A 25,094-nucleotide genomic window follows, 5' to 3' on the forward strand; every position below is an offset into this window, starting at 1 on the left:
TTTCCCAGCCTGACAATTATTTCAATGCAAACTGCTCCTTCTGGAACTACTCAGAGAGAACTATGATGGGATATTGGTCTACCCAGGGCTGCAAGCTGGTTGACACTAATAAAACTCGAACAACGTGTTCATGCAGCCACCTAACCAATTTTGCAATTCTCATGGCCCACAGGGAAATTGCAGTAAGTATTTGCACTTCTAATTAGTAGCAGAGAGAAACCTCAGAGATTCAAAACAGCTTGTATAACAGTCCCGTTCTTTGGGTGCTTATCGTAACTAAAAAGCAAACAAAGTAATGTTGATTTCTAATTGTTTCTACACTGTCCATAAATTTTAAGAAGTCTTGGCACTGTTATTGTTACTTCTCAAAATCATATGCTGTAACTTCGTAGACTTGTAAGTTTTCCTCCTTGGGGCAGGTGCTTGGTAGAGGCAACAGAAGATTTAAATAATGAGCAGCAGTAGGTCATACAAAAGAGACAAAAGGCTCTGGAGTTTAACATGCCCTTCCCATCTTGAATGTTTGAATCTAATTTTACAACTTTTGCTTTAAGTTTCCTAACCACTTTGCACATTGTGCAAAGCTGCGTCTTTTGAAAAGTCAAAATGGCTTCTGGAATATGTCTCAATGTTCTTTCTTGTGATTAAGAGAATGATAGCCCGAAGACAGAAATATTTTAAGAAGTGTAGCATTTCGGTCTCAGATCTGTTGTGTGTGTCAACTCTCAATATGTAAGCATACAAAACCCCAAGGAGAAAATAAAAACTTAAAACTTGGCTTATGTGTTAGTTTGGAAAAATCATTAAAATGTCAATTGTTTTTTAGCATGAATAAGTATTCTTTATTCTGTCATGTAAATAGTCTCCATGTTTATGTAGTTAATTCAGCCATACTTTGAAATCATTAGGCTCTTTTATTGTTTTCTAGGTAAAATCTTCCTCTCTCATAGATCACTTTTTTAAGTATAAAAGGCAGTAACATTGAATGCTATTATACGATTAAACTTTATTTTTGGTATTGAGCCTTTTTTGAACACATATGAATGGTATTCTTCAAAGAGTTCAGTAGTAAAAGATGAACTGTACATGTGAAAGTGGTCTTTCTTCTAGTTGATGTAATGCAGGAATACTAATGTTCCTCATATCTTTTTATTTTCAGTATAAAGATGGAGTTCATGAATTACTTCTTACAGTCATCACCTGGGTGGGAATTGTCATTTCCCTTGTTTGCCTGGCTATCTGCATCTTCACCTTTTGCTTTTTCCGTGGCCTACAGAGCGACCGAAATACTATTCACAAGAACCTTTGTATCAACCTTTTCATTGCTGAATTTATTTTCCTAATAGGCATTGATAAGACAAAATATGCGGTAAGCACCAGTTGAGTTAATTGACCTTAGATCTCTGAAAATTATTTTATTAGGTGTGAGGTGACATATGATACTGATATTAATGTTTGACCTTGTAACTTGATACAATTGATAGGGCAATATTAAAAGACAATTTGTAGTAAATTAAAAGGCTGCCCAATTATTAAGTAATATTATGAATTAATTCATTTTGTATATTAAGAGACAGTCGAATTTTTCTGTGTTTTTGTTAAGACATATAATTTTAATAGAAGAATGCTAGGGATACAGAAATACAAAGATCCTATTTTAAAAATTCTTATTTTGCGGGCGCGGTGGCTCACGCCTGTAATCCCAGCACTTTGGGAGGCCGAGGCGGGCGGATCACAAGGTCAGGAGATCGAGACCACGGTGAAACCCCGTCTCTACTAAAAATACAAAAAAAAAAAATTAGCCGGGCACGGTTGTGGGCGCCTGTAGTCCCAGCTACTCGGGAGGCTGAGGCAGGAGAATGGCGTGAACCCGGGAGGCGGAGCTTGCAGTGAGCCGAGATCGCGCCACTGCACTCCAGCCTGGGCGACAGAGCCAGACTCCGTCTCAAAAAAAAAAAAAAAAAAAAAATTCTTATTTTGCTTGCATAGTCATTCTGACCAATGATCCTTTCTTTGAATTCACGGCAATTTATTCATCATCATGAGTTCTTAATATCAGAAAGAGAACTTAATTAGTTAATGCTTCACCCTATATTCATCTGCACTTAGATAACTTAAGAATGCTCCAGATATGACAGGAAAATAATCCTAGGTAATTAGAGCTAGGATTTTGTCGTTAGAGCAAAATTTTAAAATTCCATTATAGAAAAAAATAGAAACAATAGATCTGCAAACAACACTTCTAAAGACTTGTGAAGCAAATAATCTACAAGTGGAATATTCAGATTTCATAACAGATAATTCACAAATTATGAAGTTTTCTTATTTGATATTTAATCTCACTAAAAAATGTTATAGTAATATTCTACCTTGAAACCTAGTACACTTGGCGTTATACTCTGTGAACATGATAATCTCCAGATTTGGCAGGGTTTTTAGCTTGTTTCCACTTACGAAAAAAATATTTTGAGGAAGCATTAGGTTACTCTGAATAATGTATTTTTGAAATAATAGCGATTTCTCTTAGTGAGTATTTTATAGTTTTGGAGTGGGCTATTTTTATTCATGAGTGTTCTTTTGTGTTTTTTGTTCTTTTCCTCTGTAGATTGCATGCCCAATATTTGCAGGACTTCTACACTTTTTCTTTTTGGCGGCTTTTGCTTGGATGTGCCTAGAAGGTGTGCAGCTCTATCTAATGTTAGTTGAAGTTTTTGAAAGTGAATATTCAAGGAAAAAATATTACTATGTTGCTGGTTACTTGTTTCCTGCCACAGTGGTTGGAGTTTCAGCTGCTATTGACTATAAGAGCTATGGAACAGAAAAAGCGTAAGTAATTGCAAGCGACCTGAGTGTTTTTCAAGTGAATAATTTTTTAAAGCCTGTTAGCTGTCAGTGAGGGTCCCTGACAGATTAAAATAGCATCTGAAAGCTTTATTGGTAAGAGAATGGGCATACCGTGCACAAATTACAATCAAGTCTTTTGTAATTTTCTGGGTTCAGAGGATTTGTACTCTGGCAAAGCAGATTCTAAATTATGGACTTTCTTTTTAACACAAAAGATTGACCTGAAACAAATTGAAAAAGTAAATAACTTTTTGGCCTTAGAAAGATATTAAGTAAAAATTCTTCTGAACTTAAAGCATCTGACAGGTTTAACTACTCAGTGTTAAGCTAATGCTTCATTAGCTCTCTTTGTGCAGCCAACCCTCTAGCTAACTCTCATTCTGAATTGTGACAGTAGCACATTCCATCCCATATGTTTTACTTTGATAATATTTTATCAGGCAGTTTGAAAGGATTAAAATAAGTCACTGTCTTTCGTTTATAAAAGTATAGATATTTACAGAAAGTGACAGAAGGTAGACATAGTCATGTTTCTAAGGATTTTATTTGCTAGAGGCATGAATTTTCCTTCCAATTCTGTTTTTTTTTCCTTTGATAAAATTAGTTATATAAAGATTCTTTGGACTAAAGAAAGCTTTTTGACTGTACAGATGATGAAAACAAATAAAAGAAATTCAGTGGGGATTCCATGTTATATGAAAAATGAACCACTAAGTAAAATCTGTCTTAATAAGTTTATGCATCATTTACTCTAATACTGTGTGAGTTCTGTGCTTTGATTTCCTTTTCTAGTATTTATCCATTCCTAGTGAAGGTGTTAACATTTCTGCTATACTGTTTTGCAACAAACATAACATCTGAACAGTTTTTGGGGGGTCTGTTATGTTCCATAGGGTTGAGCACTTTAGCTCTGACAGATCTGAAAGGCAAATTTTGAAAATGATATGTAGGACTTCAAAATGATGAGATAATTTGTAATACTGAGTTTCAAGTCTTTCTTAGAGAAATCTGAAGTCTTAAGGATTCAGTGGTGGAGTGGTGTTTATTGTTTTCCCCATACAAGCACGATTTTGTATGCTTTTATCAAATACGAAACCAGCAGGTCGAAGTAAATAAATTACTATCCTTCGTTAAGTCAAAGCCAACTCAGAATTATTAGAGGTCTTACACATGATAAATGAATTTTCAAAGGCAAATGTAAAGTTAGTTTTGTTAGGTTTTTAAAATCCTATTTTCCTTGTAATGGTGAGGTTCCATAGAAACTACTAATGCATATTCTATTCTTTTCATAATAGTTGCTGGCTTCATGTTGATAACTACTTTATATGGAGCTTCATTGGACCTGTTACTTTCATTATTCTGGTAAGCAGATTCTGTTTTCCCTTGCTTTTTAGCTTGCTGCTTTAGCAGTGCTATTCAAACAAGGATAATTTGTTTTATTGTTTGTTTATCTATCTATACAAAGATTTACAAATATGCCTGTCTCACAGGATATTAGTATATTTTAAATATTTTTTATATACTTGCTAATTAATATTTCTGAAAATCTTTAAGAAGTACTTTTTCTCATTTCTAGTTTAATAAGCTAAAATATCACATCATAATCTAAAAAATATACTTACATATAGGCCATGTTATAAATAAATATGTCAGGAAAGTGAAAGAACATTACCTTAATTTTTATTATCTTAGTTTCCACATAGTAATTTAATACTTCTAAATGAATGTCCACATCCTCAATTCTTTTTAGTGTATAAAAAGTTGTTTAATCTTGCATTAACGAATGACTATTAAATCAACTTAAAATGTATTAGAAATAAAATTACTTCTATAAGACTGAAGATACCAAATGAAAATACTAGTTTAAGAAATACTATTTTTAAATGAATTTGATACAAGCTAAGGATAGTGACATTAAGCTATTTTTAAATGTCTTACATTACCCTTAGTCACATTTGAAATATAGTTGAAATAAAGGATTGTAGCTACAGTATCTAGACTTTAGTATTTAAAACTTTCAACCAGGGCTGGGCATGGTGGCTCGCACCTATAATCCCAGTATTTTGGGAGGCTGAGGCGGGAGGATCACTTGAGGCTAGCCTGGGTGACATAGCAAGACCTCCTCTCTACAATATACTTTTAAATTACTTCGGTGTAGAGGCACGTGCCTGTAGTCCCAGCTACTCAGGAGGCAGAGGCAGAAGGATCTTTTGTGCCCAGGAGCACAAGACTGCAGTGAGCTATGATTGCACCACTGCACCCTCGCCTGGGCAACAGAGCGAGACCCTGTCTTTTAAAAAAAAAAAAAAAAATTTGCTCAGTTGTAGCAGTATGGTGATAGAAATGGTGTTATTAACTCTGAAAAGGAAACATAAATACTTCCTATTTTAAGGAGTTTTTCTTTTTTTTTTTTTCCAAAAACGTAACACAAATGAGCTCCTTTGGATCTTTTCGTGGTTAAGCAGTGTTTCATAAAATTGAGAAAAACTTTCAGTAGTTGAAGGAAACGTAAAACTACTTCAAGTGTGTATTTGTCATTAAATTAATTATTTTGCACAAATACATAGTGAAGTGAAAATTTGAGATGAATGCCTGTATGAATTAAACCAGTAAAACATTCTCAAGTATTCCTCGGAAAGCTGATTTCTCATCAGAATTATTAAATCTGATGATTACCCAAGTTTTTATTCTTGGTGTTCATATGTTAACACAGCCTAAGCCTATCTAGAGTTAAATGGCTGACATGAAGAGGCATGATCCTTGAAGACATAACCTTTCATTTTCCCCTAAGACCTTCGTCAAAGACATATGTTGAAAAATATAAAGACTGCTTTAGGGATGTTTGGCCTATGAGGCTATCATGTGTTTACTTCTTTTATACTGTAGTTTTATTTATTTGATATCTGTGAAGATAAGTACTGACTTTAGATCATTAAAAAACATTTCACTTAGCAAAATACTCAGCTTTTAATAAGAAAAAAGGTTAAGGACATTTTATTATGTTGTTCATTTATAGTAGAGCACACTAATGCTTTGTAAGTCTTGTCATTATTTTCCTCTACCAAATCCTTCAGGTTGAGATGTGAAGGGCCTTTTCAAGAGCATTCTCAACTTAAAAACAAACAAAAACCCCAGTAGTTAGCAATCCCAGTACAGTTCTTGCTGGAATTCTCCTGCACTTGTTTTGCCGTCTAATTTTCCCAACAGAGAGCGATTAAGAGTGGTATAGGAATACAAAACAGCGTCTTGCAAAAGAGTATCTAACTTAAATTGAGATATGATATGATTATACAGTGTGTGTGGGGAAAATATATATATATATATATATATATATATATATATATATATATATATGTCTCCCTCTCGTGATGATAAGGTATTTAAAACTCAATTCTCGTACAAATCTTAATATAGATTGTATTGTATACTGTCCTTTTAAGGAATATTCTCGTAACAAAAATTACCTATTGCTGTTCCTAGAAAGTATAGCTTTGTATTTTCAATTTTTCTGAATTGAAACTGTTTCACTTAGTTGTATTAAATAGGTGTACATTCTAAATAATAATCTATGAAGAAAAATAATATGCTAAGGAAAATAAAACTTCCTACTTCTGCATTTCTATAGAATATCTTGCCTACAGGCACCAGAGTAGTTATATCTATGAGAAAAGTGCTGGTAAGTAATGAGCAGTGGGAAACCATTAGTATGCCTGAAATGGTTTAATGAAAGCTTGGATCATGACACGTCAGGAGCTGTTCTTATCATTTGGACAGCTCCATCTGCATCGTTAATAATTAATTCAGTTCAGTAAGAGTTCAGCTCACACACTCATTTAGAAGTCTTCTTCAGAGAACACCTCTCTGGCTGCTAGTCCCAGGGAGAAATAGGTTTCTGCTTGGCTAACAGCAAAGATCTGGTGATACAAGTATAGCTTTAGAGCTGCATTTGCCAGGTAGCAAAAGCTCCAGGGAGGACAAAAAGGGTCAGAACATGTGCAGTTCAGCTAGGTTACTTCAGAGTGATGTTTCTGTTCTTCTGTCTTATCATATCCATGTCAGCACTGCAAGCTGTGGAATGAATTTTAAGCTGCTAAGCTCAGACGGATGTGATTCAATTGAGCAGGTTGATGACCATAAAACAAACTGTGCACTCCTATAATCTGTGGTACCTTTTTCTTTTTTTAAACTTCTTTGTATTTTTATGTGCATCAATATGGCTGATGTTTAGCTGTGCTAGATCATTAAGCAGTGTTAAATTTTATCAGCAAATTGGCAGATTATTATAAATAATTTATGAAATTATTATTTGGGGATAGGTAAAAGAATGATCTTTGTCAGTGGGAGAGAAAAAAATGTCCCAGTTTGATGACTTACTCTTTTGACTGAATAAGGGATTTTTTTTTTTCTCAATTTGCTCTCACTCAACAGAGATGTCTCTTAAGAGATAGTCATGTGTTTACCTGTACACACACACCTGCCCCACACACAAGGCACACACACACACACACACACGCCAGAGCTAAGCTAAAATCTGGTTAATTCTTGAATGAGTTGTTTCATCTCCAGAATTAATTATTAGCATGGACATTTAGCCTGGTTGGTTGTCGTACATATGTACCACAAACCTAATAGCCTATACTTACTAGTAGTGGCTTCATTGTGGATAATTGAGTAACTGCATGTACTTACCAAGTTTAAACAAATGTTTGTGTGCGCAGCTGTAACTCCACCTTTTTCCTTTCTCACTGATGCATGGAGCCTTTCAACCTATGCCAAAATACTATGTTTAAACTTCGTACTATTTACACTGAAAAGAAAAAACAAAGAGCATGAGGGTCAAGAGTGGCTGCATTGGAATTCAAGGGAGAAGAACAGCAATTGGATGGTAGAGACATTGTTCTCTCCCTCCCTCCTTGCCTGCCTTCCATTGAGAAATAGGGGAAATACCATGTTTGACTATTGTGATTGATTTTGTAAATGTATATCAATGGCAGAAAAACAAATTGAGCAAAAGTAAAAGTAAGAAGGAGAAAGAAATCACTTCTTATAACCAGCGGGAGCTGGGTGTGGGGAAGCACAGAAGTATATGGCTGGAAAGAGAAAAATGCAAGGAAGAAAGGAATTCAGATTTGCAGCCAGTAGTTTATTTGAAACCTACCTTTTTTGTCTTAAAATGACTGTAGATTTTTATCAAAGATGTGTTTATTTGCCCCTCTACCTCTTATTCTCATTTCCACAGTTGTATTTTAAGAAAACGAGAAAGAAGTAAGAAAGGGGAAAAAATTTTTGAAATAGTTTTCCCTGCAAAATTTTATTTATCAGAATGTATTGTCTCCTGAAAGGTAGTGACAATATTTATTCTGTCAAACTAAAATTTAGCATTAGTTTTTTTTAACATTGGAGAAAATAAGATAACTGTAAAACCACATTTTTAAAAATGTACCTATGCTTCAGTATATATTCTATTTAATTCCAGAAGATATTTGATTGTCATATATGTTGGTGGTAGCATAAATCGTTGAGCATCTAAATGATATAAAAGTTTTTGTATTTCTCTAATAAGACTAGTAATACATATTGGTGAATTTTTTTTATTGAGTTGGGAAAAAGAAAAATCTTATTTAGCGTTTTTTGCCATCTTACATTATGGTTTACAATATGTCATATGCTTTATTTCATAATTAATTTGTCTTGAAACGATGGTATTTTGTCCTCTTCCACGTACCATTGCCTCATTATTTGTATGACTTCAAGTCGTGTTTCAGAGGCTAAGTTAGTGTTGGGTTTAACTATAAATTTCTTTACATCTAGATGTGAGTGCATTAGCTAAAAGTTTTATTTTCAGTTTCTTCAAGTTGGAGAATTCAGACACTTGTAATTTGAGTGCAAAAATCCCTCAGTTATGATTATTTTTCCAATGCTTTTAGTTGTTTTTAAAGAAACTCACTTTCAAGTCTTCTAAAACATTCCATTTTAAGTATGTTAGAAACAGCTTTTAAAAATTTCATGCTTATATTTGCACTTGGATTCATGAGCTTATGTGTGATATTTAGCTATGTAAAAGTATAAATGACATAAACAGGTTTGGAAAAAATAACTGTTATTAAGCGTGCAACTTGACTAGTGGGAGTAGAAGTGTGGGTGTTTTGGCCAGTTGCTGATTGTGGGATGGTAGTGTTTTACAAAGGAAATGGAGAATTGGTTAATTCTGGCAAATCCATCAGGTAGAAGTCATTTGATGAGCATACCTATTATGTAAATAACATAAATAGGATTTCTTTGAGGCAGTATTTTATATGTTAATTTATTTATCTTCAATTCATTCATCTCTGAATGATTTTTAAGTTGGATTACTTTTTATAGAAATGGAACCTTTTAAATATAGACTTAGTATATCTTTGTTAGGAGACTTCTAATCTTTTCACCCAGAATAAATTGGTTAATTTTATATGGGAAGTCTGTGGGCTGTAGAGTCCAGACCACAGTATATTGAATCCCAGCACTGACAATATAGTAGCTAAGAAGTCTTTGGAAAGATACATCTCAATTATTTCTAAAATGAGTATACAAGTACTGCCTGCTGCCACTGGATATAGGATTGTAGCTGTATTTTTCCTCTGTAATTTTCTTTATTTTCTGAATTTGCATTGTGAATTTATTGTATGTGTAACTAGAAAGACACATTAAACACATGTAATGTAAAAACCTCAGTTAAGTGAGGGGAGCAAAAGAGGAGAAATGTATTGAACAGTCTGTTTTTAAAGGATTAATTGAGATAAGTTTTGTATGGCATATTCACCTTGGTTAGTATTATTAACTAGGAAAAATGACTTTATCATACTTAAGCCTTAATTGTATTTTTATATTGGTAGATTTCATTTTAGTATGTCAGTTTTACTGGAAAGTTGTCCCTGATTTTTGCCATTGAAAAATATTTCTTCTGAGTTGACTTCCAAGATTTTATCATTTTCTGCTCTTCTTTTTGCAATATAATACTTTATATGTTCACATTTTTCCACATTCACATTTTTTAGTTTCCTTATAAATTTTATACATTGTAGTGAATAATGAATAACTTTCTTTCCAGAATGTTTAGTACTACTACTATTTTGTTCCCAAGGGGATAACTAATATGCTTAGAAAATTATGAACACCAAATTATGGTCCTATACACTTCAGGAAATTGTTTAAGAAGAGAAAGGAAAAAAACCCTTATGTTCAGAAGTTTGGGATAAAAGAAAGCAAATTGTTCTTATCAGGCCATTCAAAAACAAAGGATCAGAAACAAAGGGAGAACGATTTAAAGGATTTAAATTGTGAATCTGCAAAGCAGCCATCTTACCTATTATAGTCAGTTTATTTGTTTACTTGGGTTTTGGTTTTTTTTTTTTTATTTTTTTACAACGTTTATAGAGTTTTTGTTTTTAACCATTCTTGAATTTTACTAGTTAAAGCTAGTGTTGCATAAAATTAAAATTAAAAAAAAAAACCTCTTGATTTTTGCCTTAAAAAAAAATTAGAGATACACTTTACCATGATTCTTTAAAACCCTAATCAGATATTTACTACTATACTACCAGAAGGATCTCTCTAATTTCTCAAAGGCAGAAATTGTGTCTTACTCATTCACAATACAATAAGCACATCCTTTTATGGAACAAGAATGAAATGTATCATATTGTAACATATCCAAAAAATTCAAGCATTTATTTATATTGTGACCAACTAGAATGTTATGGAAAATAAAGCCAGATAATGTTTCTACAATTGTATTTACTTTCTCTCTAGATGTATTTTAAGAAATTAAAAAATATATATATTTTTTTAAACAAACTGTTTTTGCCCTTAAGTAATTAACATCGAAGGACAGAATGTTACCTGCCAACACTTGTAAAGTTTTGCCCAATTACCTCATTTTATCCCTTAAGAAGGAATTCTCCATCTAAGAGAAATCATAGGGCACGGTGGACAAAATAACTTGATAGATACATAGCTTACATTAAAGCTTTTCTTAACACTGCTTCTAAACTCATCATGGGGAAGGACTTGGAAATTTTTATTTATTGCCCTTTATCACTTTTCCTAATTATAAAATCAGAAGTAGTGAATGATGAATAGTGTTACCATTTGATCATGTGATATTGTGACTCAGTAAAAATGATCATGTTACTGTAACACAGTTATGCTGATTATCTGCAACAAGGAATTAAATTCATCCTTACCTATAATAGGTGAAATGGGTCCTTTTCTGAATATACTATTTCTGGTATTAAGTCATATAAAGCTCACAAAATAACTTTTTTTTTCCTTTTAAAAAGTAATCTAAAAATAAAATGGCAAAAAAAAAAAAAAAAAAAATCCAGGAACAATGTAATTTAGTTCTATTTTTGGAGCATAAAAATGGAACTGCCTCCTCCTCTTCTTCCAACATTCTTCCAGATGTCTGTAGAAACAAATGCAAATTACCAACCTTTGTCTCTTAGTCAAAACACAGCTCCTCCTCCTCTGCGCAAGCTCAGGTTGACCTCTTGGAATCCACTCACTTTCCTTCTTGTCAGATTACATCTTCCTCATTTTGCTTTTGTTTGCACCTAGATTCTTTGCATAGCTGAATGTTTAGAAGGACTCAAAACAGCCTTTTGTCAGAATGTATCTACTTCCTTACACTACAGAGACATAGAAAAAAAGGACTGATGGCTTTTAACAGTTAAATGGCAAAACATACCTATATAAACTTTATCTTACTTTATTATAACAAACATTTATCATACGTTATTTCATTTGGTCCCCACAATTGCCTTATGAATAGATCAGACAGATGTGATTGTCCTCATTTAATCAGACAAAATCAAGAGCTAGACTCACAACCAAGACTAATGGTTCCAAACCCAGCAATTTTGTAGATTACATGATGTACATGATCTACATCATGATGTACAAAATTCCTTCTAAGGAATTCACTTGAGTGTTTCCATCAGATGGCTTTTAGGCCCTGGAGTACATCTAGCTAAAGAAACTAATTTAGGTTTTCTAATTTATTTAATCATTACCATATAATACTGACTTAATGAGGTTCAATTTGATGTCAAATGATCTATTAAAGAATTGATCATACATAGCCAGAGTATTTTTTATGTAGACTCAACTTGATCATTGCATACATAAAAAAATTGTTTCAGTATCTGCCATATAAACATGGATTGATACATTTGCAAGAACTATTCATTTTTCAGCTGTTTGTTCATTGTGGTCTAATTCTTTGTTTGTTACAACAGCTAAATATTGTCTTCCTGGTGATCACATTATGCAAAATGGTGAAGCATTCAAACACTTTGAAACCAGATTCTAGCAGGTTGGAAAACATTAAGTAAGTATTTTGTATTTTAATTTTAATACTTGGCAAACTAAGTAAAAGATACTCTCCACAGGGAACACAGGGATTTCTACCTTCTGTCAACTGTAGAAATTATTCAAAATGAAGTTTTACTGCCCTCAAGTTGAATCTCAGTGTTACTGTATCACCAACACTGGTCAAAGATTAGATAATAAAATTGCTGTCTTGATCTAGAACCATAAATTGTTTCAGTGGCTTCCTGGAAATTCCATATCATTGTAGCAATTTCATTTGAATTTAAAATGCAGTTCAAAATGATTTTCCTATTTGCATGGCTGATATGATTATATTAAGTTTGTTTTGTTAAATGACTTTTTGCTTTAAGGATTCTGAGCAGTTTCCACTCCTAATCCTGTTTTCCTAAGAGAATTTACTCTATTACTATTGTTAACTTGAAGATTATCTGTTGTTTTCATGCTAATTAAACAAATATTTACTCTATCTTAATGTTGAATAAAAGCTGCAATAGTCTGTCAATGGAGAAAATGCTATCTAATTAACAAAAAATGATAGCTGTTGTTCATTAAATCATCTTATGGAAACATTTTCAGAGTTACCTTTAAAATATCTGAGCCTTTTAATTTAGAACTTGAGAAGGTATTATTCAAGTTGGTTATAATGTGATTGTAAAAAATACTATTTTTAGTGTCAAAAATGGCAGATCTATAGTAAGGGTAAAATTTTTTTTTTATTTAGATGTTTTAGATAGGTTAGTGCCAACTTCATTGCATGTTGCATGGTAAGAGAGAGAGCTAATCTTTAGCATCTCTCTCTTTTCTTCCTTTTCCTCTTTCTGTCTTCTCATCTTCACCAGTAATTACCGTGTTTGTGATGGCTACTATAATACGGACTTACCTGGGTAAGGTAGAACCCTACATTAACAAATTTATAGCATGATTTATATTTTTTACAAATCCGTCAATATCATGAGCTGCCCTTAACTTTTATAATTATTTTGAAATATCTAGTTTGCTATAGTATTTTAAAACTATAATATGCCTTTATTTTTTAATTGCTTGCCTCTGCATTTTGACTTTCTTAATTTTGACTAATTTATAAAATATATAAATGCTTTCTTATTACTTTCTATTTTAATTCTGTCTAATAATTTTGTTTCTCTTTTCTGCTTATAATGCTTTCTAGCTATGAAGATAATAAGCCATTTATCAAGTAAGATCATTAGTTAGACATGGAATGCACTGACTTTAAATCCTTCTCATTCCGTCCTATTTCCTACAGTTCTTTTCTTCTTAAGCTATTCATGATGAAATCTCTCCAAAATTATTTTATTTTGAAGTTGTTCTCATGTTTTTGTCCCATTTCAGCTAGGCTTCTTCATGCTTTAGTTATAAAACCTTAGGTTCACCTAAGACTAGTTTATTAGAATCTGAAGTTTAGGTGTTAAGTGATTATCTGCCATTTAACCTTTCTGTATGTGTCACATTATTCAGCGTCATGTGAGTACACCACAGGAATAAAAATACAGAAGTAAATTAATTAAGCACTCCTTAATTTCTTTTATGAAAATGCACATAAAGGACAAAGTCATAGGGGATATATTATACCTTGTATTTTAATATAGTTTTGATACTTTGTTTATTCTGGAATAAGAAAAGGTCATACCTGCTGTTGCTGTTTTCACTGGAGGCTGCAGTACTAAATGCTATTGTTCTTTCTTAATCAGTGAAAGGTTAAAGCCAAAATGCTGTTGAATTTGAATGTGAACATAGAGAAAGTCAACTGCCACTACTGATATGCCACTACTGATATGTTAACATTTAAGCGTGACGCGTGTTTTTTGCTCATTGAACGTGTTAAAAAAGTTCACTTTATTTTTCCAGGTCTTGGGTGCTTGGCGCTTTTGCTCTTCTGTGTCTTCTTGGCCTCACCTGGTCATTTGGGTTGCTTTTTATTAACGAGGAGACTATTGTGATGGCATATCTCTTCACCATATTTAATGCTTTCCAGGGAGTGTTCATTTTCATCTTTCACTGTGCTCTCCAAAAGAAAGTAAGTAATTGAAAACACCTAGGGGCTCAGATTACTCATTCTTTGATTTGAATATAATAGATATAATAAAGAATATTTTAAGTCACATCTGGCATATTGTTAAAGAGCATCATATTTTTAATTATAAGTTAATTTTAATACCTGTCTGAAAATTTAGGTTCATCTATAAAATAATACCAGTCATCTTTTGTATCTCAGTTCGGGAATGTTACAAACTAGATACTTAGGTTAAGATCGCTTGCTTATAGGGTCTATAAAATGCTAGGTACAAAGGGTATACAAGGTAAAATAAAAGGTTAAATAAAACTCATTCTTTGTTTGCTAAAGGCATTGCAGTGGCTCACACTGAAGTTGAGTAAAGGATAAATGATGTTAAGTTTTAAAGCACCAGACATACAAAAAATTAATGTTACCTTTTGAGTAATTTTGAAGGATCTAAAAATCAATAATTACTACCTTACGTCGTACTGTTTTGTCCTGATTTTATGTTAAGTGGAGTCAGCAAAAATGATTCAAAACTTACAGATGAAAAGCTTTAATCTGTAGCAATAAGATGTAAACCTAAGGGAATTGCTTAGGTGCTATTTAAGTATAAAATTTCCATACCTTTCACTAGGTATCATCCTTTTTCTGACTTCATATCTAATGTAGTCATTTTATTCTGTTATTACTAGTTGGTCACTAAATTGAACAGAGAAATAGAATTGTGAAAGTGAAAACTATTATGTTTTCAGTCCTGACAAGATGATAGTGTTGTTACTTCCATCAGTTTTGAATAAGCTATAATTTTGAGATAATGACAGTGGAATGTGCAATACTGACAGATAATGTATATTCACAGCAATATAGGCATTAGGCAAAACCAACACTGGAAGGTATTATTTGGATAAAATACCGTTTTGATTGCCATTGTCTTGGTTATGCAGCATTTCATAGCAGTTAACACCCATTAAATGTGTTGAAATTTTTTGTGAGGTATGATGTGTTATTTAATAACAATGAACTTTAACTTATAAACATTGTACAGGGGTAACATTAGTAATTACTTTGGCTTTTATATATTTCCTACATAAGTGAGCATTTTATATACAGGCATATTATTGTATATTCATAATTTTTGTGCTGTTGTGCCAAGCATCTTTGACACAAAGCATAGACATAGCAGAAAAAGAGTGAGGTAGTCATTATTTCTTCATATATGAGAAAAAGAAGTATAACTTAGTCTCGGATACATCCACTTGGGTGCACCGGGATGAGTTGTTAAGAATATGATATAAAATGGTTAAGTTAAAATCATGGTTATAACTGCTTGAATGAGCATGTTTAGGCCAAGAAAATGCTTTGAAGCCTCAACCACCTTGTTATTTGTTCTAATAGGTTAATTAAATAAAGCTAAAAAGATGAAAATGCAAGTGCACTTAGATTTAAATGCCGTCTACTGATTTTTAATTTTCTAATTTTGCAAGCAGTAAGTGTCAAAGTCATGGTCTTTACAGGCAGTTACTGCACATAAACTTCTGAGTTGAGGGAAAGCCTTTGAGTGTTTCTGTAACCTATTAGAAAAAATGTTTTCTTACGCAGTTTCTTCTTGTCTGTCTTGTAATTTCACAGTCTGGCTCTAACCCACAAGAAAACATGTATATGCCAGTATAGCTGCAATAATCCAACAGCACCCTCTCCCTCTTTACTTAATTCTGTAACACTGCTTTAGATGGGGCCCTATTATTTAGCAGTTGTTCGGACTTCACTTTTTAAAGTTTAGTTGAAACTTTTTTTAGACCTAAGAACTTTTTTTTTGCATTCATATATTCAAGCTTCAGGGGAAAAGGGGAAATTACATGGGTAACTCATTAATGTGAATGGAAATTGCATAAATAGTTCTCTTGTGTGCTAATGAAGTGAATAGACATCTTAAACTCTCTACACTAAAAGTTAAAGCTCGACACATCAGAAAATGAAGAAAACGTTCTGTCCTAATTAGTGGCAAATGTATCAAAGTACTTGTTTTCTTTATTCTTGTGCCAAAGTAGTCTTGTCATTATAAAGAGGTTACCCGCAAAACTATGCAAAAGAGATTTCTGTGTTGACCTACCTAAGAGGACATGAAGCATATAAAACTTCAACAACTGAATTACAGAGTGGTTAAATGTAATTAAGCAAGGAAAATGCTAAACTTTTTGTCCCGTTTTTTTTAGCATAAAATAAAAAATTGGAGTTACTAAGTATAAGAGAATAAAACTATAAATATATTGCTATTATTTAATAACTAACATTTATATTATAACAGGATATAGAGTATTTCTTCATGTTGTATCACATTTTAAAGATTCTACTAGCCAGTCTAGTGGACAGAGATATTTTTCTGATTACTATTTCAGTAATTTTAATTGAACTTGATTTTGCAAGTTCAATTTATTTTCTCCACGGATAAGTCTTAGTGGAACTTTTAATTCTTTTCGGTTGTCTTCACTGTTCATTTAATTAGAGAGAGAGAAGCAAGTATGTTCATATTAATCCCTTGGTCTCGTGATTATTCAATGCAGGTACGAAAAGAATATGGCAAGTGCTTCAGACATTCATACTGCTGTGGAGGCCTCCCAACTGAGAGTCCCCACAGTTCAGTGAAGGCATCAACCACCAGAACCAGTGCTCGGTATTCCTCTGGCACACAGGTAACAAAGAGTTTGACAGCATCTTTAATTAACCGTATTTATAGAAAGCCTACTGAGACATGTTCTGTTCAGATGCACTAATTGTCTCCTCATTATAATGATCTAGATAGCAAATACTTGCTTTTTTAGTATTTTGGTTTTAATGTCTTCTTAAACATTTCTTCAGTGTTTCTTTATATGTGAACATCCTTTTTTGTGGAGAGTTACTTAAGAAGTATATCATAATCGTCTTATAGCCTCAGGCCATATAGCACAATGCTCATAGAAGGCACTCAATAAACGTATATTGAATAACCAGTGATCTCCACTCTTTAAAAAAAAGACAATAAAATAACATGTTTTTAAGAGTGGAGGATTAAATATCCCTTAGTTGCTTAGTAAATAAACAATAGACATTGTTAGTTTTAGACCAGAAACAACACACATTCTTTAAAAGGCCACCAGATAATCCTACATAGGTTGTTTAGGGTAAATCTCTGTATGTCTTTAATAAGGTAAGCTTGGGGAAACTAACAAAACACGTTTGTCTCGCTATTTTGTGTTAATAGAGTCGTATAAGAAGAATGTGGAATGATACTGTGAGAAAACAATCTGAATCTTCTTTTATCTCAGGTGACATCAATAGCACTTCAACACTTAATCAAGGTCAGTTATCAGGAAAATTTGAATTATTACCATTTATTAAAGTACATATAAATTCCTTTTATTCAATAATATAATGCAAGAAATATAATTTTAAACTGCATTAACAGGATGCGGCTTGAAGGTAATTATTGAAAATATACCTTGCCACAGATTAAAAATATTATCCTAGGGAGTACAGATTTATTCTTTCTGACCAAGACATTTATGAAGGTTTTCTTCATAAAACATTAATAAAATTAGAATAATCACTATTCACATGAAACAGTACCATGGAAATTATGTTTTTAATCTTTCTTTCAAAAAGTGAAAAATAAATGCTAAAATCATTTGTAGAAATCTTCATAAACAAAAATACATGAAAGTTTATAAGCAACTTTTTCTATATTGTTTGATGTGTCTACAGTGGCAGCTTTAAATTCATCAATCAATACAGTTCTTAAAATATGCTAGGAAATGAAGTAATTTAGAAAAGAGTATATGCACACACATGTATTCTTGAATAAAAGCTTAATACATTCCAATTTAGTATGAAAAATTATATGGTATTGTATATATCCTTGGAAGGATAATTTAATCACGCTATTTTCAGTTTGATATCTACTGATTTGTAATACAGGTTAGAATTTATTACAATGAAATATAATGACATTTTAAACTGTTGACATTGTTCTAGTGAGATTCTCATTTAAAATGAAAAAAAGGTGTATGTGTGGTAGCGATACTAACCTGAATTTTAAGATACTTTTATCCAAATTACATTAGCTATGCAAAACATAATCAGTAAGTATTTAAAAGTTTGTAATTTGTCAATTAGAATGAAAGACATGTGCATTTCTTCTGTTGCTTTGGTATTTTACTTCGTTCTGTTGGCTGTCAAAAAGTAAATGCATTATTCAATGATTCATTTTTGAAACCTGGCAAATAACATTACATAATGAAAATTCTTGTTATGTAGAATTTGTGAATGACCTAATAATTCATTGTGTAGTCTTTTTTTCTCAGCATGTGTGCTTTTGCATTTACTAAGAGCAGCTTTTTGCAGTGTGTCATACTTTCCACCTGTTTGTGAAAGTTGTTTTTCCTCCTGCTCGTATCAAAGTTGGTATTAACACAGATGTTTTCATGAGACATAATCCCACACCTGTAAATTCTGAAAGTTTGAGATTCCCTCTTCTGGGCCTCAGTGGTTATGTTTTTAATATTAAGCAGTAACATCTTGAAACATAATGTTGATTTCTATGCATTTAATTGCCATTTTTGTTTAACAGTGCTTTTGTATAAATTAGTAAATGTCATCCTCAGCAGGTGTTTACTTGGGGGATTTAGAAAGCACCTGTGAATTACTGAAATTTAACTTCCCTCTCCCTTCTCTCCTGCAAATTAGTAGTTCAAATACAGTCAGAATATTTCAACAGATTTTCCATTGCCAACTTGTCCACTACCCTTGATGAATATAAAAAAATACTTTACTACCACTGTAACGCTAAAATAAGAGACTGATGTACTTTTTTCTGTGTTTTGTTGTTGTTGTTTTTTTACTTTAGGAATGACTGGCAATTACCTACTAACAAACCCTCTTCTTCGACCCCACGGCACTAACAACCCCTATAACACATTGCTCGCTGAAACAGTTGTATGTAATGCCCCTTCAGCTCCTGTATTTAACTCACCAGGTGTGCTTTACTTACAAATAAAACTACCTTTCTTTGCTGCTAAACAGAGCTATGATCTTTGCCCTGTTTCTAAAATATTCAAGTTGCCATATATTTATTATTACATTCTTAATTTATCAATTAAAAAAAATTACCGTATTGCCTATGCCAGGCTTCTAAAACTGCACTATATTATAGTAAAAGCTCAGTCATGATAGTATTTACAATAATTATCCATGTTTTTAACACAGGTGGCATAAATCTTAATATATTATTACAGGACTGACATCACATGGTCTGAGAGCCCATCTTCAAGATTTATATCATTTAGAGGTATCCTATCTATATAATATACTGTTCAGTTAATTCTAAAGCTTGCTGACAAAATTTGCTTCTGGAATGAATTAGCTAATGAAGATAATTTGGATGCCTAGCTATAGAAAACCACATTCAGCTTATCAATATATCCAAACTATAGTATAGTGCAGCTTTATGTAGTTTTCTTTTTTCTTAAGAAAAAAATCAGAATAAAGTTAATATTAGTCAGCTTATACCTATAGTTTTTAATTGGGGGAGGGGGAAAGATTGTCACTAACCCATCTTATATTACTATGTTGTTTAATAGCTTATTTTAAATAAAAGCATATATATATTTAATATTAACAATTTTCAAGATTTTGGTAAAGTTTTCATATAATTATACTGCTAGCATATAATCTTTATTTGTGATGAATATTTGCCACTAAATTAAACACAGAACTTCGTTTCCATTTTTTTCTTAAAATTATTTTTTAATGTAACTGCAGCTTCTCTTTTCATTCTCTTGTGTTTTTTTTTACTTTCCTTATGCTTTCCTCTAGCAACCTACAGAGAGACAAGTATGGGAGTAAAACTTAACTTTGCCTATCAAATGTAAATTTTTTCAGCATGATTTTTAATGGGCACAATTAAAACATAACTAGCAGTCATGAAGTAGACTCAGCGGGCAAGTGGTTCACAATTTGCAACTAAAATGTTACCAAATTCAAACAGTACATCCATCTGTACTGCCTTTTGTCAGTAATGGAGGTCTGTAGCAAATGCTGTCCATACTTAAGTATACGCAATGCTGAAATAATTTGCTCTATAAAGCCTGAAGTACTGTCAACCAAAATGCTTAATAATTGATTTATCATTTCTGCATTCCCACAGTAATCTTGCTACAGGCTGTGGAAAATCTTCAAGTGAATTACCTGAACTTGGGCAGAAAAAGATACCTCTTCAAAACCAGTCAAAGATGGCTTAAATCTGCAGTATATCATAGAAAAGACCTTTTGGATTATATCCAGTATATAGTGTTATATTTACCAAGCAATGATAAAACAAAAGAAAATCTTTGAAAACAGTGAACCTCTACAGAGGAAACAAATGCTAGCAAGTGAGCCATGTGTCACTCATACCTTTAAGTGCCAAATGTTTTTTTTAATAATCTTACGAAGATTATAGCACATAACGTGAATTTATGAAGCTAAAGAATTGTGTCTACCAAGTTAAAGGAAGCCTTACAAATAACTATCACAATTTCATTTTGTTGCACATGGAACATGATACAAATTTGTCAGTTTTTCAAATGTGGAAGTTGGGACAGTCTTTAAACAATACAAATCACTAACAAATATAATCTTCCCTCATTTTCTCGTTTTTTTGCTGATGATAATTTGCCCAACAATGATCACATATTTATTGGTCATGAAGTTTGTATCAGGCAATACAGACTTTTTTTTTTTTTCTGAAGGAAACTGCATTTTCTAGGATATCTGCAGCTTTAAGAGTGGAGTAAGCACTAAAACGGGAAATTTCGTATTTTTTTTCCAAGAACTAAATTTTTTCCTAAACTCCTCCAAGCCTTGCATACAATGCAGCAGCCTCACAGTGGTCAGTTTCATTTCAATAACATCATTTCATTCTTTTTTTTTTTACAGACCTATCTGTAGACTGTGATTTTTTTTTTTCTCTAGGATTTTGAGAATGAATAACCTAACTTTCCATGGTGCAGACCATTTAATTTTCTCTTGACTTTTTTTTTTTCATTTGCTTGAGAAGCACTGTGATGTCTTAGTTTACATGTTTATGTGTCTGTGGAAAATACAACTCTGATTCCAATAGAGCATGTTACCATGTTTTTTTTTCCCCCCTCCTAAACCTCTTTTCCTATCTTCAGCAGACTTATCCAATCTTTCATTCCTTTAGAAATAAAAATATATTAGCCAAGGCTGCCACCCTTCTCCCATTCCATAGTTAATATTTATTCTTGGTTTAATTTCTGTGACCCATACTTAAGAAATCTCTAACATTTCTGCGTTTGACCTCCATGGCCATGGTGTCTGTGGGCCAATCTCGTACAGTGGACTCTGCTGGTTCATTCGGTGCTGTCACTGTGACTGATGCAGACTGCAGGGCTGCAGGCAAACTTTGACCACTAGAAGCCTGGGGCCATTGCTATTAGAGAGATTATTAGTACCAAAAACTCAAAATAATAAATATTAAATGAAAAATAAAAGGCTGCTATTGCTGGTAATCTAATTTGTTGAACCCTTGCTCTGACTAAGTTGCTGAGAAGCTTAGAAATTCTTCATCATGTTACAATAAATCATTTTACTTTCTTTTATATATCAGCTACTCTTAGGCCAGATAGCCTGAGCAGACAGACATGATGTGAGTTGTCCAAAGTGAGTCATTCCACCTGCTGTCTATCGTGATGTTGGATGGTGCTTGTGGACCCCTGGTCCAGTCAGTATGAGAGATGGCTGTCTTTGTTTAACATGACTTCTTTGTATCTGTCCATGTTTTCATTCTTTTTTTTACTTCATCTCCAGAAAAAAGGAAATGTTAGAATGTTGTTTAAAAAGTTGCTTGCCAGTTATGTGGGTTTATGTTGTACATTTTGCCTTTCAGTTTTGTATTGTGACTTATTCCTTTTTAATTTAGTGTTGTTTAGGACAAATTCTGTTAATTTTATTTTTATAAACCATAGTCTTGTACTTTAAAATGTAAATGTCACTAATGAATTGCTTTGCATTAACTATGCAAGGGCATGGAGTGAAGTCTTCTTTGTGTCAGAGATTTGACCAAAATCAATTAATAAGTACTGTCTCCCGAAATTGACAAAGTATTACTGTGTATGCCATTTTCCCTCCCTTGAAAACAGTATTATTTTTAACACTTTTTCCTGTTATCTGAGGGGTTGCAACTGTTTACAGTTGGGAATGCTGGAAAGCCTGGCACTTCTCAAGTGTTAGCTTTCAAATACAACTTTGTCCTGAACGACATTAAAAAGTTTTGTACAAAAGAAATAGCGTTTCTTTGTAAAGGAACAGAGACATAACGATAACTCCCCCTCTTCTGTTTCAGGACATTCACTGAACAATGCCAGGGATACAAGTGCCATGGATACTCTACCGCTAAATGGTAATTTTAACAACAGCTACTCGCTGCGCAAGGGTGACTATAATGACAGCGTGCAAGTTGTGGACTGTGGACTAAGTCTGAATGATACTGCTTTTGAGAAAATGATCATTTCAGAATTAGTGCACAACAACTTACGGGGCAGCAGCAAGACTCACAACCTCGAGCTCACGTTACCAGTCAAACCTGTGATTGGAGGTAGCAGCAGTGAAGATGATGCTATTGTGGCAGATGCCTCATCTTTAATGCACAGCGACAACCCAGGGCTGGAGCTCCATCACAAAGAACTCGAGGCACCGCTTATTCCTCAGCGGACTCACTCCCTTCTGTACCAACCCCAGAAGAAAGTGAAGTCCGAGGGAACTGACAGCTATGTCTCCCAGCTGACAGCAGAGGCTGAAGATCACCTACAGTCCCCCAACAGAGACTCTCTTTACACAAGCATGCCCAATCTTAGAGACTCTCCCTATCCAGAGAGCAGCCCTGACATGGAAGAAGAGCTCTCTCCCTCCAGGAGGAGTGAGAATGAGGACATTTACTATAAAAGCATGCCAAATCTTGGAGCTGGCCATCAGCTTCAGATGTGCTACCAGATCAGCAGGGGCAATAGTGATGGTTATATAATCCCAATTAACAAAGAAGGGTGTATTCCAGAAGGAGATGTTAGAGAAGGACAAATGCAGCTGGTTACAAGTCTTTAATCGTAGAGCTAAGGAATTCCAAGGGCCACATGCAAGTATTAATAAATAAAGACTCCATTGGCCTGATGCAGCTCTCTCAAACTCTGCTTGAAGAGATGACTCTTGACCTGTGGTTCTCCAGTGTAAAAAAGATGACTGAACCTTGCAGTTCTGTGAATTTTTATAAAACATACAAAAACTTTGTATATACACAGAGTATACTAAAATGAATTATTTGTTACAAAGAAAAGAGATGCCAACCAGGTATTTTAAGATTCTGCTGCTGTTTAGAGAAATTGTGAAACAAGCAAAACAAAACTTTCCAGCCATTTTACTGCAGCAGTCTGTGAACTAAATTTGTAAATATGGCTGCACCATTTTTGTAGGCCTGCATTGTATTATATACAAGACGTAGGCTTTAAAATCCTGTGGGACAAATTTACTGTACCTTACTATTCCTGACAAGACTTGGAAAAGCAGGAGAGATATTCTGCATCAGTTTGCAGTTCACTGCAAATCTTTTACATTAAGGCAAAGATTGAAAACATGCTTAACCACTAGCAATCAAGCCACAGGCCTTATTTCATATGTTTCCTCAACTGTACAATGAACTATTCTCATGAAAAATGGCTAAAGAAATTATATTTTGTTCTATTGCTAGGGTAAAATAAATACATTTGTGTCCAACTGAAATATAATTGTCATTAAAATAATTTTAAAGAGTGAAGAGAATATTGTGAAAAGCTCTTGGTTGCACATGTTAGGAAATGTTTTTTCTTACACTTTGTCATGGTAAGTTCTACCCATTTTCACCTCTTTTCCACTGTATACAGTGTTCTGCTTTGACAAGTTAGTCTTTATTACTTACATTTAAATTTCTTATTGCCAAAAGAACGTGTTTTATGGGGAGAAAAAAACTCTTCCAAGCCAGTTATGCCATGCCTTGCACAGAAGTGGTGAAATCTAGAAAAGATTGTGTGTCACCCCTCTGTTTATTCTTGAACAGAGGGCAAAGAGGGCACTGGGCACTTCTCACAAACTTTCTAGTGAACAAAAGGTGCCTATTCTTTTTTAAAAAAAATAAAATAAAACATAAATATTACTCTTCCATATTCCTTCTGCCTATATTTAGTAATTAATTTATTTTATGATAAAATTCTAATGAAATGTAAATTGTTTCAGCAAAATTCTGCTTTTCTTTTCATCCCTTTGTGTAAACCTGTTAATAATGAGCCCATCACTAATATCCAGTGTAAAGTTTAACACGGTTTGACAGTAAATAAATGTGAATTTTTTCAAGTAGTTAACACGTGAACTCTTATGTATGATACATAATTGGCTTTAACATGTTGGTCCCTTCCCACCCCTTCCCACCTTGGTTTAAGTAATGTCATACCAAAGCCCAGGGATATATGAAAGGATACAATTAAGTTGCCTGTTTGTTCTTTATGCTGAAAAGAATGTATGTCTTCTCATTTCCCACTACATATGCACAAAATCTGTTGGATAAATTTTAAGAGGGATATATTCTGAAAGCATTTTTGTTTGTTGCATTGTAACAGGACTAAAAAAAGAAGGGTTGGAAGTTCTACCATCAAATTTGGGCATCATAAAAAGTTTTTAACTGATTTTCTTTAACTGATTTTTTAGCAGTATTGGGAAATTTCTTAAACATACTTTAAGGATTATAAATATCCCTACAGATAGCTGTGAATACCAATATTCATTACCCTGGAAAAGTGTTACTCCAAGT

The 25,094-nt window shown here is 33.1% G+C and overlaps 1 protein-coding gene across 25 annotated transcripts in view; it reads left to right on the forward strand.

The window, feature by feature from the left end:
• ADGRL2 (adhesion G protein-coupled receptor L2) overlaps positions 1–24,643 on the forward strand; it is a 684,558-nt gene extending 659,915 nt beyond the window's left edge. For 6 of the 25 annotated variants that reach the window (XM_050768737.1, XM_050768900.1, XM_050769187.1 and 3 more), the window contains 11 exons: positions 9–182; positions 1,160–1,369; positions 2,606–2,826; positions 4,140–4,206; positions 12,120–12,211; positions 13,053–13,097; positions 14,080–14,248; positions 16,792–16,920; positions 17,469–17,565; positions 19,110–19,238; positions 22,608–24,643. In XM_050768737.1, coding sequence (XP_050624694.1) covers positions 9–182; positions 1,160–1,369; positions 2,606–2,826; positions 4,140–4,206; positions 12,120–12,211; positions 13,053–13,097; positions 14,080–14,248; positions 16,792–16,920; positions 17,469–17,565; positions 19,110–19,238; positions 22,608–23,362 — 2,088 coding nt within the window. In that variant the 3' untranslated portion in view covers positions 23,363–24,643. Of the gene's footprint in view, positions 1–8; positions 183–1,159; positions 1,370–2,605; positions 2,827–4,139; positions 4,207–12,119; positions 12,212–13,052; positions 13,098–14,079; positions 14,249–16,791; positions 16,921–17,468; positions 17,566–19,109; positions 19,239–19,468; positions 19,551–20,077; positions 20,130–20,408; positions 20,620–21,872; positions 21,926–22,607 lie in introns of those variants that run through there. The other 19 variants (XM_050769688.1, XM_050769842.1, XM_050769597.1 and 16 more) reach the window with 12 other exon arrangements.
• The last annotated feature ends 451 nt before the right edge of the window (positions 24,644–25,094 follow it).

The sequence above is a fragment of the Macaca thibetana genome, chromosome 1 (assembly GCF_024542745.1).
Source record: "Macaca thibetana thibetana isolate TM-01 chromosome 1, ASM2454274v1, whole genome shotgun sequence".
NCBI classification, from domain to species: domain Eukaryota; kingdom Metazoa; phylum Chordata; class Mammalia; order Primates; family Cercopithecidae; genus Macaca; species Macaca thibetana.